The sequence below is a fragment of the Nelumbo nucifera genome, chromosome 1 (genome assembly GCF_055504915.1).
Source record: "Nelumbo nucifera cultivar China Antique chromosome 1, China Antique-T2T, whole genome shotgun sequence".
NCBI classification, from domain to species: Eukaryota; Viridiplantae; Streptophyta; class Magnoliopsida; order Proteales; family Nelumbonaceae; genus Nelumbo; species Nelumbo nucifera.
This window is the reverse complement of record NC_142649.1, coordinates 164,985,724-165,004,029: the sequence shown is the minus strand read 5'-3', so window position 1 is coordinate 165,004,029 and position 18,306 is coordinate 164,985,724. Positions and strand designations below refer to the sequence as shown.

At 37.7% G+C, this 18,306-nt stretch overlaps 1 protein-coding gene across 1 annotated transcript; it reads left to right on the top strand.

The window, feature by feature from the left end:
- Positions 1-993: 993 nt before the first annotated feature.
- LOC104612452 (uncharacterized) lies at positions 994-17,139 on the top strand. Its single transcript, XM_010279870.3, has 8 exons — positions 994-1,549; positions 2,075-2,204; positions 2,325-2,452; positions 2,906-3,044; positions 9,868-9,976; positions 11,650-11,713; positions 11,842-12,126; positions 16,642-17,139. Exons 1-8 carry the CDS (start codon positions 1,406-1,408, stop codon positions 16,645-16,647), a joined length of 1,005 nt encoding a protein of 334 aa, XP_010278172.1. The 5' UTR covers positions 994-1,405; the 3' UTR covers positions 16,648-17,139.
- The last annotated feature ends 1,167 nt before the right edge of the window (positions 17,140-18,306 follow it).

Sequence of the window (18,306 nt, the reverse complement as noted above, 5' to 3'; positions counted from 1 at the left end):
GACCAAATCAATGATTTTTGACCAAAAAATGGTTTTGGAATAAAACAAAACCCATCAAGTGATTGATTCCCGGTTTTTTTTGGTCCAGTCCAATTTTGAAAACCATACTTGACAAATCAACCCTAGGTGATTTTTGATGAAACCACGTGATTGGTTATCACTTGTATGATGCCAATTCATTGATTATAAGGTTTTCGGTATCATGTCTTTTCGACATCATAGTTAAATCCATCAAAATTATTCTTGAATATTGCTACTCTCTATGTCGAAACTACAACCTTACAGTTTTGCACATGCATGTTTGGATGATAATGTAGAGTGGATTGGTCGGTTACTTTGGGTCATAAACTCATAATAGGTTTGTTGTTTGTTCTTCAAGTTTACATTGGCACTACAAACGGCGCCTCATATGCATATCTCAGCATGCATTGAAAACTTTTCATGCTGTATTTGTTATAATGAGATATTGCTATAATGAGATATTGCTAATACATAGTTGGGATGTACTGTGGGCACTATACAGATTCAAAATCGGCTTCAGTCAAGCAAAATCTGTTCAAAACACCTGCATTTTCCGTACTTCTATGCTTTATTTCATGGGGAGATATTCTCAATACAAGGCTATGATGAATGTTCGAATGCCAGTTTCTATGAATTCTTGATTTTCCAGTTTGAGTTGGATGTTCAAGTCCAACACATTCTAACACCACATCATCGTGTCCATGCATTCATATGGGTTCCAATATTATGAAGATGTGCGGACAGAGATCATGTTGTACTAGACAGCTTTTGATCATATTGTACTCTGGACAGTTTTTGTTGGGAGCAGTTGGTCCCCGTTTAGAGAGTATTATAATTGGGATATGCTCCTTATGGAGCGCTCTTCACACCGACTTTACATCACATCCCACGACTCTATGAATAATAATTTACGAGTACGGAAAATATTCCCGATGTGCCGCTAAGACATGCTGTGAGGTCCCCATAAGGAGCGTTCAATGAAGAACAGAGGAGCAGATCCGGACTCAAGAGTATTAACCGTTTGATTGAAACAACGCTGACATTCAACATGGACGGATAGATCATCTGACGAAGATACTCATTACAGGTTTTTGTGCACGCATGCCCCCTGCCCCCTACCGGCGCATTGTAGGGAAGAACCCAACATAAAACAGTAATGGCCGCGAGGGAGGTGATTACTGATTGGGAACACGCAGGGAGAATAAACTCTCTCATCTCCTCCCTGAAACTATCGTGGCTTTAGTTGCGGAGTAAGGGGATTAAAACGAAAATGCCTTGTATTCTTCGGTTCGTTAGGTCTTTTATCTGTTGAGACCAGAAGTTCCAGTTGAAACCCTAAAAGTTACAACACAAGGAAGATCTTTAGCCTGTGATTGTAGGAAACATGGCGCATGGCGGCTACGGCAAGCGTAGAGTCGCCGAGAGGAGGTCCGTTGGTCGTCGTTCCAAGGGATTGGGGGTCGAGAAGAAATCCAAGACGGTATCTCTCAAGAATCAGATTCGGTCGGTCGAGCGAATGCTCCGAAAGGTAGTCAAACTTCACTTCTTTGCATAACTCCGGAGTTTCTTTTCTACACTTTGATTTGGTCAATGGTTACTGTTGGTTGCTTGGGCTTGGGTTTATAGTTTTGTAATGACCATGCTATCTCTTTGATGCTGTATTAGTTTCTGTTGTTCAACGGCTCTAATGTGTCGTGATAACGCACAAGAGAACTATATTCAGAAGAACATTAACTGGACTTGTCTGTTTTCTATGGCACATATGAGATTTTCATCATGAAGCTATATTATAATTCTGTTCATAATACTCTCTTTTTCTCTCTCTAAACTTTTATTGGTGATGGAACTATAATAACAAATCTAGTTCCCATAATTTGCTTGCTAATATGGGTATTTTTCATCTCACTATTGAGCTATTCTACGTTATGGCAATCTAATATGCTTTTACATTATGTGAGAGAGGACCATTCTCCAAGTAGATTTGGCTTTTCGTAGTGTGTGTGCTGATGGGATCAGCAGAGCTCCTAATATTTTATTTTTCTTGGTATTCAAGAACCTTCCCCCTGAAGTCAGAGAGGTTCAAGAAAAGAAGTTAGAAGATCTCAGGAAGCAGCAGGAGCTCCAAACTCGCTTGGCCATAGAACGCAAAATCTTTCTGCATGATAGAAAGATAAAGTTTTTTGGTATGTTATTTTCTTGCATCACTTATGCCATTCAAGTACGTGTGCTGAAGAGTGTTCTATTTTGTTTGCAATAAGTGCTCTTTATCATTCTTTGTCTTTTATTACATTTCTGTAACTCAGAAAGAAGAAAAATAGAAAGGAGAATAAGGCGCTTGGAGAAACTCCAACGTGCATCATCTGATCAGGCCCGAGAGGAAGAACTTTCCAGGCAACTTACAAAGTTACAAGAGGATCTTGAGTATGTGAGGGTAAGCTCTATGTGAGCTGCTTTGTTACAATGTTACTAGCTTCTTGTTTTGTGAATGATTTTAGATGATTTTGTAAATTTAAGTGTTAGATATAATTTAAAGACTTTGAATGTGCTTCTAGATTAATTCATGGTTGTTACTTGTACGCATGACCTGATAAATTGCAGTTCGGGTAGGTTAATATTTTCATTGTGTATACATGAATGTGCTACTAGGTTAATTCATGGTTGTTACTTGTATACATGACCTGATGAATTGCAGCTTGGGTAGGTAAATATTTTTATTGTGTGTACATGAATGTGCTACTAGAATAATTCATGGTTGTTACTTGTAAACATAATCTATTCAAACTGCAATTCTTGGCTAGGCAAATATTTTCATTCCGTAGGGGCTAGATTACCATGAAAAGCATTAGCCTAAATTTATGTGGTAAGTATTTTCTTTGTATTGCAGTTCTTCCCCAAGACTGAGAAATATGTACCTTTATTTGCTGGAGGAGATGATGCAGACATTATTGATAAGAGGAACAGATTGCGCAAGCAAATTAAAGCCAATATCAAAGCTGCAGAAGCTAGTGGAAAAGAGTTAGAAGGCAGCTTCTTCACCCTAATTTTGAAAGAACTTTCTTTAGTTTCAGTATATGCATGAAAATCTAGTTCATTTGTCACTGTGTTGTTTTATTGGTTCCATTTATCACTGTTGTTGCAATTTGCAGGTGGTTAAGTCAGACTGTTTGAACTATTTGGTCAGCTTAGATTGCATTTGGCATGCTTTTAGAAGATTAATTCTGATAAATTTCGTGACTTTAAGAATCATTTTAAGTTTGGATTTATGAAAACTTTTGAAACTCATTTGTTTTCTGGGCTCAAAAACTAATTCCTGGTGATGAAATTGATGATAACATCTCTCTCCCTGCAAACACACATACACACACCAATCCTCTCTCCTCTTTTCTGTTCTCTCTCTTTTTGCTGTCCTCTCTCCTCTCTCCCCCTTCTGTCCTCCCTCTTTTGCCTTCCTTACTCTCTGTTTCTCTCCCTTCCTCTCTCTTCTTTCTCCCCTCTCCCTCCTCTCTGTTCTCCCATTTCTCTCTTGTGTGTCTCTTCTCTATCTCCTCTCTATATCCTTTCTTCTCTATCTCATTTCTCTCTCACTTGTTTAATCAAGTTCAATTTTTGGGTTGAACTTGTGGCACAATTTGAGAAACCCAAAGGACTTTTTTTTATCAACAAGGATCCATTTACACAGGTTTAAGTATTCAAATGGGTCAAAATGGGTGGGTTAGATTGGGGTGCAACCCATGTACATATTAGAAATATGGGCTATTGATGGGTATGGGCCGCTGGTGGATGGTTTGATCATCAACTGGCATCCAACGAAACCCAATCTATCAATTTACCATCTCTATTTACATACACTCTTATTGGATCAAAATGGGATGTACTCGTATCAATATAAAAAGGGGATATAATTAGTTCGTAGCCCCCATTAAGATATTTATATCTACATTGCCCAACTAGTTGGTTGGCTAGGTGATTTGCCTCCAGAACTCTTAGGGGGTTGCTTAGTTGATATCAAGGCATTGCTTTAACTAGTATTACTTTCTCCAACCAGGCTTTCCAGAAAGTTATTCTGTAGGATTTCTGAGCATAATATGGCAAAAGAAGAGGGGAAAAGTATTATGGAGATGTTCAAGGGCTGCAGCTTGTTGGACTATTTGGGAAGAGAGAAATCAAAGGCTGTTTGAAGGAAAAAAAAGAAGTTTGGATGCTCTAATTGAAGTCATTACAGTTAGGGTGAATGGGTGATCCATTGGGTGAAAACTTTAAATCTTTTTGATGGCATTCCCGTGGTAGATTTGAGGAGGAAGTGGCTGAATCTGAGCCGTTGAAAGAGTTAGTTGTACCTACTTTGTCTCCCCCTACTAATGGTTTCATCAAACTGAATTTTGATGGTAGCAGTGAAGGAAATCCTGGACCTTCAGGTATTGGAGGTGTTTTTAGGGATGAAGATGGCAAAATTGTGGCTCTTTTCTTTGCTTCCATTGGTGTTGGGGACTCCTTAAGAGCGGAAATCCTTGCTGTGTTGGAAGGAGCCAAGAGAGATAAAGAGCTTAACCTTACTAAGATATTAATTGAATGGGATTCTAAGCTGGTTATTGGCTGGCTTAGAAAAGAGGAGGAGAGGGGATGGTGGACTTTCATGAATGAGAAAAGGAAATTTAGATACTTGACACAGGGAATGGATGTCAAGCTGAATTGGTTTAAGAGAGATGCCAACTCCATGGCTGATGCTTTAGCGCTAAGCAAAGGGTGGGAAGGAACTCTAATTTTTGGGCTATATTGTAATTCATTTTATGGCTTCTATCTGGGGGAGTTAAGAGAGTTTATCTCCTCCTTTTTTCATCTCCCTTTGGCTTAATAATTAATGAATTTCAGTTATTGATCGAAAAAAAGATAATCATTAACTTACCAACTAGCACAGAAACACTGATGCACCTACAAAACCTAAATGAAAACCCACTATAATGCCACATGAGCACTCCACAGAAAACATCCACTGGCTAACTGATCATAGATGTACAAATAGCTTCCTTTTGTAAAGTTCTTGTGATGGTACATCACATGGTCTCTAATCTGTTGAAGATTGTCTCAGTTTACAAGAGCAAAATGGTGTTCAGCTGATAAAAAAAAGAGCAAAATGGAGTTCACTGGACTTGAGAACCAAACTTGGAACACCATCTTTAAACTAATTGAAAAGGAAGATGGATTTTTCAGAAGCTTCCATGTGTCAGATTCAAGTCTAGGATGCTGGTAAGTAGCAATAAAAGTTGGAATTATGTATGTTTGGCGGGGTGTTTGTCAGAGAAGTTGTGGATTGGGTGACTAAGAAGTGGAATGTTTTTTGAAGAATCAAGAATAAAGAAAATTTATTAAAAGAAAAGATTACTTTCTATCACATTGGTTGTCTAGATGACACACCAACAACATCAAGTACACACTTCAATTACATGTCCAGAACATCAACTGAGAATCTTAATCCCTCTTCCCCTCCCCCCACTATCCTACTCCTCTTTACTCGTTCTTGTCCAATTTTTCCTCTTGTTCCTCTTCCTCGTTCCACCCCTTGTTTTTCTCTAGAATCTCTTTCTCTCTCTCTCTCTCTCTCTTCTTTCTTCTTCTGCTTGAATTTCTTGAACGCTATTTTGGCAAAACCTTCCCCTCCCCAGAAGACCTATCCAAGTGATTTCCCAATCTGAACCTCCCTCTCTACCAACTTTTCTATATTTACCTCCCCATCTTGTATTACCTCTGAATCAGTTCGAACAATTTGAGGGGAGTGCACAGTTACCTCCTCTCCTTCCCCCTCCCTTGTTTTGTTAACTTCATCCTTTCCCTTCCTTTCCCCTCTTCCTGACTCTATAGTAGATCCGATTGTTTCCTTTTCGGCTTTTCCTATTATAAACCTTGTTCTGAGATTCTCCTCCTTCCTCCCCTGCCCTCTGTCTTTTATTTGCCTTTGTTTTCTCCCTTTCTCCTCCTTTTAAACTCTCTTCATCCTCACTAATCTCCTTATTTAACCCTTCTAGTAGAGGAGTGCCCGGTACGAAGTATTGGCTCACCTCCTCGGATCTTGGAGTCAAGTCAGTATAGATGGAGTCCCAATTTTTTCTTCTTACTTTCCCCCTTCCTCTGCTCCTTCTTCCTCCGAAACAATATTGTTTGGAGAAGAGATATGCTCCTCTCCCTATTTGAAGGAACTCCCCTGCAACCCCGTCACTTCTCGTCTGTCATTAAAATTTTCCTCCCTATTATCTCCCTTTTCTTATGTGGTTTGCACTCCCTACAGCTCGCCTGACTAAGTGGAATGTTGTTTGTCTAGTGGGGGTCTTCCTCTGTTTATTCCTTCAGATAAGGAGGAAGCTGAAAGTGTTCTGGAATGGGAATGACGGCAATGTCATATACCAGACCTGAGAGTTGAGTGAAGGACCCTATTGGTTAGGTCATTTAGTAAGGTCTCCTTGCTTCTCAAAAAAAAAAAAGGGATAATCAGTAAGTTCTCCTTGATGAAGTTTTTTTGGGATTTATTTTGTGGGTCTTCAGGTGTGGTACTGTGGTGCATTCAAAACCTTTCATGCCATGGGTTATCCTTCTTCCATTGAGCTTATTTTTTGCTGGAGAACAATATTCTTGTAGTTGATGGAGAAGATGGAGTCTGTGTTAGAGTTGATACAACAATGGGGATGTTTATGTGCTAGGCAGTGAGGACTTGTAACAATTAGCAACTGGGGCTTCATGTCATAGGGACGATAGAAAGTCATGACTTGAGGTTGAAGATGTTGGAGTATTTAGGTGTAAGGGCAGAAAAGGAATTTCTTAAAGGTATAAAGTGAGGTGGAGTGGAAGGGTCATGGTACTTTTAATGGGTCCCTTAATGGTGGTGCATTCCTGAAAAAAGACATCCTTGAGGTAAGAGTATGTGAGAAGTATTGTCAACACCTCTTTCTTCTCCCTACAAAAAAGGCTAAGATTATGTGGTGATGCATGAGGACAACACTACTCTGGGTGATCTGGGAAGAAAGGAATGCCAGATCTTTTAAAGATAAAAGTCAGACAAAAGAAACACTAATTAAAAATATCGTGTGAGGGTTATTGATAAAAAATCTATGGAGGTATTTTCTCTGTTCACTGATGATATCATTGGAAATTGGCAGATTGTGGTGTGTTCATCTTTGGCAAGGACAACTAGAAACAACTCTTGGTCCCCTCCAACCATAAATGCCATTAGGCTAAACTTTGATGGTTGCAGCTTGGACTGTCCAAGAAGCTCTAGAATCAGAGGAGTGTTTAGACAAATAATGGTAATGTTTTAGCTACATTCTCTTGTTCATTAGGTTTTGGGGGCCTCCATGGGCAGAATCATAGTTGTCAAGGTGACGAGGCGAGGTTAGGCGACGCCTAGGCGATGGAATCTATAAGTATAAAATCTATAGCCATATAATCATATTCATATATATATTAATGATAGGTTCGACTGTTAAAAACTGAAGTGAGAAGTGAGAACAATGACTGAAGTAGTGAAGGGAGGAGAGGAGTATAGGGTGGAGCCTCTGCTTTTTCAAAATAAGCAAAAAAAAAAGATGATGAGTGGAGAACATAGTTTTCAAGGCGCCAAGGCGAGGCTAGGCGACAGGGGGGCGCCTTGTCGCCTAGTCGCCTAGGTGGGCACCTGGGCGACGCCTAGGCGATGAATTTTTTTAAGTGAAACCATATATCCTAGGGTAGTTACCTAGGTTCCATAACCATCTTTCCTTAATAATTATTCATAATTTTCATAAGAGAAGTATAAATTTCATGTTTAAGTCCAGAAAATCAACATTTTATGAGACGAAAAAGAACAAAGGAAAGAAAATTCAAAAAATATAGGGGCTGAACCCCTACTTTTGTTATAGGAAAGAAGAAAAGAAAAGGTGGAAGAAGAAAATCTGTTGATTAGACAAAATTTTAAGTTCTTCCCTTGCTTATTGGTTCAGGTTTTGAAAATTTTGAGGGTTCAATCAAGGATCAAAATTTCGATACGATATGCCCCTCGCATCGGGTGTATTGTATTGTATCTTTGGGGTTCCGATATATATATATATATATATATATATATATATATATATATATATATATATGAAATTGAAAACCAAAGAAATAAAAAAATAGGGGGAGTATCGTTATAAGTACCGGTACACCTCTGCCAATACACAGAGGTGTATCGATACTTTGAACCATGAGTTCAATACAGCTGTTAGCAATGTTTGCGTTGATTAAACCCTAAAAAAATAAGAAAATAATAAAAAGAAATTAGTATATAAACACGTAAAATGAATATTCTAGTTTAATAATATCTATTTTATAATTATGATGTTAAAAAAATTAATAATATAAAAGTATTTTATACCCAATGCACAAAACTGCTTGGCGATTGGGCGAGGCGAGGCAAGCCTCCAAGGGCGCCTTGTCGCCTAGGCGTCGCCTTGACAACTATGTTTTGGCCCATATATAAAGAGATGTTTTTGATTTGAGGATTGAGAATCAAATGTTATTTGATGAAGAATGATATTAAGAAGGATGAAAAAACTTGTTTAGGCTTGCCTCAAGGGGCTTCATCGAGGGTTTGGGGGCAAAATCTCCTGCCCTAGCCAATGTTCTTAAAAAAGCACATGACTGGGCTGAGGCACAAGGCAACACCAGGTGTGCACCTGGTCTTAGGCGTGACACATACCTTGAAATGTGTCTAGGCACACCTGAGTCTTGCATCTTATATCATTTGAAGTATCTGACATGATACGATTTCCTTGTATTGGGTATCATATCTTGGTAGTGGAAGGAGACTCCACAAGGTAGTAGTGTGCTGGTTCAAGCAAAACAAAGAAATGTTAAGGGTATTAGTGCTTTCAATTGAGCCAAGAGTCCAAGGAATCAAAGATTGGTCCATATTACATAAGCTGGTTTTTTTTCCCTTCCTTTTTTGGGGGTTGGTCCCTATAATAAATTTAAGAGGGTCTACAAGACTAAGGCTAAAAGAAGATTTTCTTTCTTCTACTGAACGTGGTGATCAAGCTGGATGCTAATGACATTGCCTCTATAACCACATGCAAATACATACACATTTCTCCTCATCCATCATATTATCACTTGGTAATCTCCTTCTATTCTCTTCTCAAGGCACAAGACATTTATCAGTTCTTCAATAACCATGTAGAAAGATAAAGATCAGCATTGTTAACTTGCTATTGCAATCGGAAGTCTAACTTCATCAACAACTCCATAGTCCATATAAATCAATGAAACTTCTCATGTTTATTTGAGGGTTTAAACAGTTTTTTTTTTAAGTTTTATAAACATATATTTTAGCTAACAAAATATACTTTACACAAAGATTGTCATACTGGGTTATTTCGGTCTAACTGTCTAAGAAGACTTCAATAATTTAAGTAGGAGAAGCCTCAGTACAAAAGGGGTGCAAAACTCTTCCCTTTTAAAGCTATTTCTCATTGAATGTTTATTCATTGCTGTCTCCTTGTGGCATTATTTTTTGAGGTTGATGTGCTGTGGGCATTTGATTACTTAGCATCTATGCAATATTGCAATATACCAAACTGACAATGGTAATACCTGTAAATGCGTTATTTTTTGTGTCAAACATGATGTTTCTTATCATGCATCTTGATACGATTTCGTCTTTACAAGCATCAACTTTGTACCTGCTAATTAGAAACTGAGAACAGGGTTGCAAGATTAGACGTGCATTAGCTAAATTACACCTTTAGTGATAACCTTATTATATAGTCTATTATTTTAATTCTTCTAATATTGTTTTAATAATTATGAACCTTGACTTTTTTTGGTGTGTGGTTCCCTAAACAGAAACTGGGAGTGAAGATGATGGTCAATATGCTGAGGATGATTTTTTCTTGACTGGAAGCTCAACTGATGAAGCAGATGCAGATGATGAATGGACAGATAAAAGTACAAGGTATTGGCATTTAATATATATGAAGAAATATGGTGCACCATCCAACTCTTTGTTCATATTTCTTGGTATTATTGTTTTGCAAAATGTTCTTTAATCTCTTCTTTATTAACCAAAGTAGTATCCCAGAACATATTTATATTTTGTCAGTCCCTTTGGACAGACATACAGAAGCAGCATAGTAAAGGAAAAGAAAACATGGGTAAGTTTGCAACTTCCCTTTGTGATAACTACCACAGCTTTGTGTCCTTAATTTTCAAAGTTGTCAATGTACAAAATTATGTTTTCAAGATGTCAATGCAAAGCGAGGCATCCAAGCAGATGCTAGGCACTGAGGCATGATGAGTTTCTGCAATTAAAAAAATCCAAATCCTAAGTTGTTAAAACATTTACGTAGTCTATTTACGTGATCTTAATTTAGATCTTAGAGTATAAAAATTCTTAAAAAAGGAAAAAGCCTTCCAGTAAATAGATGCAGAAAATATGAGTTCAAAATTGTTCATAATTATTAAGTATTTTAGTATATCATGTTTATTTTAATAGAATGAGTCAACCAACGAAAATATGCTGGTCATGTTTGAAAAATGCCTACCAAGCATCTTTAGAAGCCTGCTGATAAAAAAATTCATCTTTAGAAGCCTAGCCTTGTGCTTAATGGGCTGAGCAAGCACCTTTTCTAAGATACTTGAGACATTGCAATTAGGTGACCTGCCAAAACTGCCTACTTGCCTAGGCATTGCCTTGATAGCAATGATTGTTTTTAAAATTGAATTGGATGTTCTGTTCATGCTTGCAGAATATTATACAGAGTTATTGATAATTTTTTTTTTTTTTTATACAGAGTTTCTTTGAGAATGTAACATGTGCACTTCCATGTATCAAAACGAAGCATATAGATGAATACCCACATATAGCCAGAGCCCACTTATTGCTATTCCTTGTAACAGTGCGTAAAATGTACATATACAATAAACTGGAATAAAAAAGTGAAGATGATTGAACTTTCCTTGAGCATTATTACATGGGCAGCCATGACTCATGAACACAATTATTGTTATTCCTTAATAACTGTTTATTTGAAGGTGACTAGATTCTCAATAATTGGGGCCATTAGTTGGTGTAATGGTAAAATCTTGGGCTGGCAAGCATGATAATGTAGGTTCAAATCTGAGAGTGGCCACTTTGTGCAAAAAATGGCAAAGGTTAGGACCATATCCAGTCTACCCCTCCCAAGACCCCAGATAGCTGGGACCAACATTGGGCAATGGCCTTATTAGATTCTCAGAAACCCTTGCATCCCCACCCCAACCAAAAGAAAAGAAAATTAAAATGTTGTCTACAATCCAAGGTTCTAAATATCGATACGCCTGATACGCCGGTAGGGGCGTATTGGGCAGTATCAGTACTTTTTTTTAACGTTTTTTTTTCAAATCTGGTTCAGGAGGCCGGTTTAAGGTTCCTCCACCCCTGAACCGGTCTGTAGGGGCGTATCGGGGTGCTCCCGATACGATACGTATCGGCCGATATGGGCTGATACGTGTTGATTTTTTTAACCTTGCTACAATCAACTTACTGCAAGGGTTGTTTGCCATATGTTGCTTTTGCTTGAACCCTTGAGCTGCTGCCCTTAGCAAAGATGCATGATTGTGTTGCCATCATTTTGTTTTGTTTCGCAGAGAACAAGCATCAAGTGCTTCTGGGAAAGCAGCATCTGGTATGTCCAGTGATGAAAAGAATCAGGTCAGATTTTTTGTTTTATTGATCAATAAATCCGGTCGTCTATCTAATATGGGTATTTGGCACAATCATAGGAGGATATATATTAAACTATTAATTATTACTAATTTTCCCTTCACTTTATTGTACAGAGGCAAAAGTCTGCCCGAGCACTGATGCCACCTCCTCGCCCATCAACCAATTCGTTAAGAAGTGGAGGCCATGGTCAAGTGGGACTTGAATGTTCATCAAGAAAAAGATCATCCAGGGGGAAGGTTTACTTGTCTACAAACAACACATCGCATAGCAGGAGTGGTTCTTCCTCCAGAAATTGGGGATCCTCAAATGGACAGACAGGTCAAAGTAGTAATCTAAGTTCCAATTCTGATGCTCACAAACCCCGAAGAAAAAGGAGGCCAAAGAAGAAAAAACAACAGGTTTATTTCTTCAAACTAAAAGCATGTTAAAGGATCTTGATTTTCAAAAATGCGTTATATGGATTTATTTATAAAAAAAAAGTGCTTTATGGAAGTTGTTATTGACATTGTTGTTATTGTGAACTAGAAATTCGGTTTCTGTTTTGATTTTGAATTACTTGATGTCTGCTTTGGTGGGATTCTGAAGATAATGAATGCCCACTAGTTTAGGTTTTTCTTGATTGGATCTCCTTTCTCATGGTATCTTGCCTAAGAGTGTCATTGGCAATACTTTTTATCTGATCTTAGCTTCATGAGTTGTTTGAGTGCACAAGTGCTTTTCAAAGTGTCAATAAGACATCCAAATGCTGACATGGATATGGACCCACTAGTTTTGGAGTATCCTGATAAACAGATGACTGTTACCAACTATCTACTAGTTAGGTCCAAATTCTTGATTTCCTACCTTGACTCTAACCCTCAATACCAGAACTAAATGCTAGAAGAGGAGAGTGTAAAAACTGATAAAAAAAAAGAGAAGGGTGTAAAGATAGAGGAGGCGGAGTGTGGAGAAGATCTTGTTTCAATTGACGAAGTGTGTAAAGTTGGTAATAAAGTGGGTCTTACCAGGGTAGTTGAAAATGAAATAGAGGTGGGCAAGAAATTAAGAGTTTTCTTTCATGGAGGTAAGAGATGGACAGAGAAGCGTTCATGAAGCTAGAAGAAAGGAAAGAATAGAATGCAAATTTTAATAGCTATAATGCGTAGTCTAACAAGTAACCTGGAAAATTGGGGAGGAGAGGGTGTAGTTTAAAGAAATTTTATGAGGATGGTTTTGGAGGGTTGAAATGTAGATAGAGTTGCAGGTAGGAGGTTTGGTGGAAAGGGTAAAAACATTAGTCTTGTGTTTATTGTTTTGCTTGTTCTGGTCATATTTGGGCTGTTATATCTTTTGCCTTTCATAGTTTCTTTCTCACTTCTGGAATAAAAAGCATTACACTCTTCTGATTTAATAGAATTATTTTACCGTTGCTAATAGAAAAGAAGGATCTGTGACAGAATTCTCATTTTCTTACATCTTCAGCATTAAATGTTTTTTCTCAAAATAAAAATGGTTTGTTCTACCAGTTTTGTAGGCATTTTGTTGACCCCAATCTCTTGAGTACTATTATTGCATATTAACTTTGCTTGGAAATATAGGAAACTTCCAGTGTTTTGATCATCTATATGGTAGGATTTAGATGCCGACTTTCTTTTTAGGTGTACATGCCGAGATTGGTTTAAAAGTTGATGCATGAAAGTTTGATTCTTACCTGAGATTTTAACACTTAAGTTTTGATAATGGAAATTGAGTTTTTAGTTCTTGGTTCCTAGTCATTTTGCAACCTATCCTATTTTTGCTCATACACCCTAATTGATCTACTAATTTTCTATTTGGTTCTCCTTTTCACCCCATATAAACCTTGGATAGAATCGTAGGACCAGGTTTGAGCTCCATTTAGTTGAGTTTTTGAAGTAATTACGTTACATTACCCTCCACAAACCTCCCATTACTTTACCAATAATCTTGTGTACCCTTGGAAATTTGAATAGCCATAACTCAATGGTGATCCCAGCTACCCAGGATTTTGGGATGGTTGAACTGGATACGGATTTAATCTTTGGCATTTGTTTTGCACAAAGTGGCTGCTCTCAGACTAACCTGCCTGCTCACTCATGTAAGCAGTCAGCCCAAGATTTTTACCATTGCACGAAGCAAATTGTTATTTTGCAAATGACTAAAATGCCACTAACCTGAGGTACCTACTTGAAGTAACAAAATGTATGAGCATGAGGGCAGAACAATGTTATCTCTTGGTACATTAGATGGAAAGTCCTGACAACTGTTAGGTTTCCAATTCATAACTTCTGGGACAACCCAACTCAATGTTTAGATCTTGGCGCAGAAAGCCAGGTCATGGTGCTTCTTATTTTATAAAGTTTATAAATATGTGTATGACTTTGGATAAACTGTTCAATAAAAATACATCATGTAATGCCAGTTTCACAACCAGTCTACGATCCTGCATCAGAGAATGAATTGCATAGAGAGGTTCAGAATCTCAAAGCTTGGGAGATGATGAGGCTGAAGTTTGAAAGAGGCAGAAGTGGTAGGAAGCTTGAGGCAGGAGTTTCAAAAAGCAAAAGCAGCAGAGAGGGGTAGTGGAAATTAAGGGTGTCAATGGACTGGTTTTGGATTGGACCCCATCCAGTCCAAAAGCAATTTGGACGGATTGGATGGACCAATCCGGTCCAAAATATTTATTAGATTGGATTGACCTGGTCCGTCCATAACAAATTTATATTGGATTGGGTTGGATTAAGCCAATATCTGGTCCATTGATATAAGATAAGAATATATGTATCAATGGACTGGGTTTGGGTTGGAACCAATCTAAATCAAAATGAATTTGAACAGATTGGACAGTCCAGACATTAAATTGGACCGGTCCAAATTGGTCCAAAACATTCATTGGATTGGATTGGACCTGGTTCATTATAATGGACTCACATTGGACTGGATTGGATTGGACCAAATCCAGCCCAATTGACACCCCTAGTGGAAATGACGTGTTTATAGGATGGGTGTTGGCTGTGTTCATGCCTTCATTGGAGGGTGATGGGGTTTGTGACTTTTGGATATGTTCTGGATTGTTTGGGTATATTGTTGTTGACTTTTTGAGGGTCTAAGTTGGGTTCTGTCTGTCTGAGTTCTTCAATCTGGCTTTAGCCTTTTTGTCCATGGTCTTCTTGGGTATAGCAGCTGCTGTATAGGTGATTGGGTGTGGGTATGGTCCTTTTTGTTGTCACTTCAGAAACACCACAGAGGATGCACTAGCTAGATTACTATCCTTTGTCTTCATCTGATAATGTGTTAAGATCTTGCCAAGAGCCACCAATCCTGATTTTGATTTCATGCACCTCTAATCAGCTTGCCATAAAATGGCTTTATGGAAGTCACCTTCTGTTTTATTTTATTTTTTTTGTTTGGTACAACAGAAGTCACCTTTTGGGTCATCCATCCGTTATCCTTTTGTCTTCTAGGTTCCAGCTGGATTAACTCTTAGGTATACTCAGTATCCTTGTACATTCAATTTTCCAATCTAATAATTATCTACCAAAAGATGGATTGTATACCACTCGCTCCTTTTTTCTCTCATAGCAGGGATCATTGTATTAGCATCTAACTCACTTGTATGGATGGCTAGAGTCTTGTACTTCTGGTTACCAGCTGCCGTTACTTTTGTGAAGCAAAATATCTTCAGATATCAGATGAATTCTTTTTGTGTTCTACTAATTACTCCATTCTTTTATATAGTAGTTCATCTAGATTCTCTTTGTATAGAATCATCAGAGCAATGAACAAGGACGATGAATTGATTTAGAAGGTGCCCAAGGGGATTTCTGTGGAAGCATAGATTGAGTTATTCTTCATGAGTGAATCAAATTCCACTTTTCAAATTGAGTCAATTAATTATAGATATTAGTATGTCTTTGTTGTCAGAGGTTTTGCTGGAGCTGAAACATGGTGTAACACTTGGTCCATTTCATTACTTGAACATCTAGAAATCTCAACATATGGGGGCCATGACAACTTAATAGGTGGGGTATTTGCTACAGCTAGGGGTGAGCATTATTCGGTTAAAACCAAAAACAGAAAATTTTGGTTTTGGTTTTTTCGGTTAGGTTAATTTGGTTTTAGGGTATTCTAGTTTTCAGTTTCAGTTTTCAGATGTGAAAAATTAGTTGACAAAAAAAGTGAATTAACTGAATTTCATTGTCGGGTTATATATATATATATATATCAATTTCAGTTTACCCTCTAATAATTTTGGTTTATTTGGTTCGGTTTTTAATTGAATAAACCAAATGCTCACCCCTAGCTGCACCAATCCTTGATTCAGATTAAAGAGTCACTTGATTTAATCTAGCAAAAAATACAGTAGGAAGGATGCTGTCAGAGAAAGTACAGTCTTATGCCTACAATGTAACCATTTCAATAATAAACTACTTCATCGTCTTCTTTTATTCATATATATATATATATATATTTCTCCAAGGGGCTACACAACGGGGGTAGCCCATCCCCCAACCCAGGTGCAGGCAGGATTTGATCCCAAGTCTCCGCTTCAACCAGCAGGAGACCTTACCAACTAACCGGTTGGCACCTTGCTCTTCTTTTATTCGTAATTAAGTAACTGGATTTGGATACTTTTTTTGTGGAGTAACTGATGATCGAGGCATTGCTTATCATATCCTCAGTGCAATTAATGATAAAGAAGAAAGTTATTTTGGAGAAAAAGTAGTGGTACAATTTATGAAAGAAATTGATTACTTATATATTGACATTTTAGAGAAAATTCTGAACTATGTATTCTGTAAACCTGTCTCTTCTTTGAGCGGTACATCTGTATTGATAGCTATAATCTTTACATGTATCGAGTCATAAGTTCATATCTCTAATTTAATTTATTCTTTTATTTTTTACATCTTCAGGCATGAAGAAAAAGCGCTGTATCAGAGAGTTCCTATGTTGCAGTTTTGTGTTATATTTATCCAGACATGAATGGGAAGGGCACTTCAATGGAGGATTTCACTTCTGTTCTTAACCTTGGTTCGGTTGGTGTTCCCACTTCAATGTGGATCTTCATACAAGCTTCGATCCCATTCTAATCATCATATCTCATTGAAAATAGACGCCTTGCATTTATTGGGTCTTATATGATGGTTAAGGTTCCTTGTTGAAAATTATTTATAAGAAATGAAGCTTTCTTACTCAATTTTGTCATGAAGTTGTAAGATTCCATGTGATTCCATTGAAGTTGGATGTATATGAGCTTTCCTTCTTTTTTTTCTAATTTGTTTTAGTGCAGCCTGTGCGTAGTCTGCAGATAAGTGGGGTTGCAACTTCTAAATTTTGGTCACTAATGCTGTGTTTGTGTTTAATGTGAGCTGTCTGTGTTCTCCCACATTTCCCAAAGAATATTAATTTTATGAACCAGGCAATCTGCTTAAAACGAGTTTACCTGTTGATCTGATCAAGACTGGTCATCAATGGAGTAATGCTTGGATGGGAAATTCACTCTCCCATGTCAAAATGGTCCTATTTGCTTTTATTCATGGATTCATTTGTGAATTTCTTACAACGGCTATTCATTAAAAAAAAAATCTTACAACGGCTTGGCATTGGCTCTCCTTTTTCCAGTACTCTATCGGATTTTTAAGGCATTGGCACGTTGCATGGGTGGAATATTGAAGTATCTTTACCATACAATTCGTCCACGGTCCACCTTAGAACTTCATAAATGTTAGTTTGTATTCTATCATATTGGTACTTGTTATTGGTTTACATCGATACTCTTTACTCTCGAGTCTTTACTTCAGTTTCAGTCAACACCCAATTACTACTATTTAAAACCAATTCTCATTTAATATTAACTATAAATTAATTAAAACAAGGAAAAGGAAAAATTAAAGAAAATGATTATTCATGTCCCATGTTGATAAAAGTTTCTTTAAAGCGGAGTGGGTGTTTGTTTTGGCGATGTGGCTCCTTGTTCCTCAATTAAATGGTATCTGTACGTGTTGAATAGATCACGAATGAGAGTCTGACGTTGTATTCAGATGTTTGCTTTTTTTTTCCCTTTCATTTACCATATCAATCACGTGTGAAGATATGTTGTCATTGTTCGTCTTTCACCAAAGTCCAATGATATACAGAACTTTATCAATATCACCACCATTTATTAGTTATTGGACATCCCTCCCTCTACAACTCCAACGCCCTCCACCACCCCCACCGGTCCTCCGCCTCCAAGGCGTGAGCAGCCACCACGTTGTACAGCATGAATCCATTGGTGATCTGAGCTTCGGTTGTGTTGGCGCTACTTTTGGGTTGGGTGAGAAGCAGTGCATTTAGTTTAGTCCAACGTCCATTTTCTTAATTTTGCCATTTCGTTTCTCTTGATCATAAAAAATCTCCCGCAAGCTTTTCTGTGGTTCTGCAGCCGCTAGATCTCCTGTGAGGGTTGAGCATAGAACTCTGTTTAGTTAGCTCATCATATGTATGGTGTTGGTTCTGTTTTAAAAGTAATTTTCTAGCAGTAGGCACTCTGGTTTCATAGACCTCTTCTGGGATTCCAATTCAGGGGGACGCTCAAC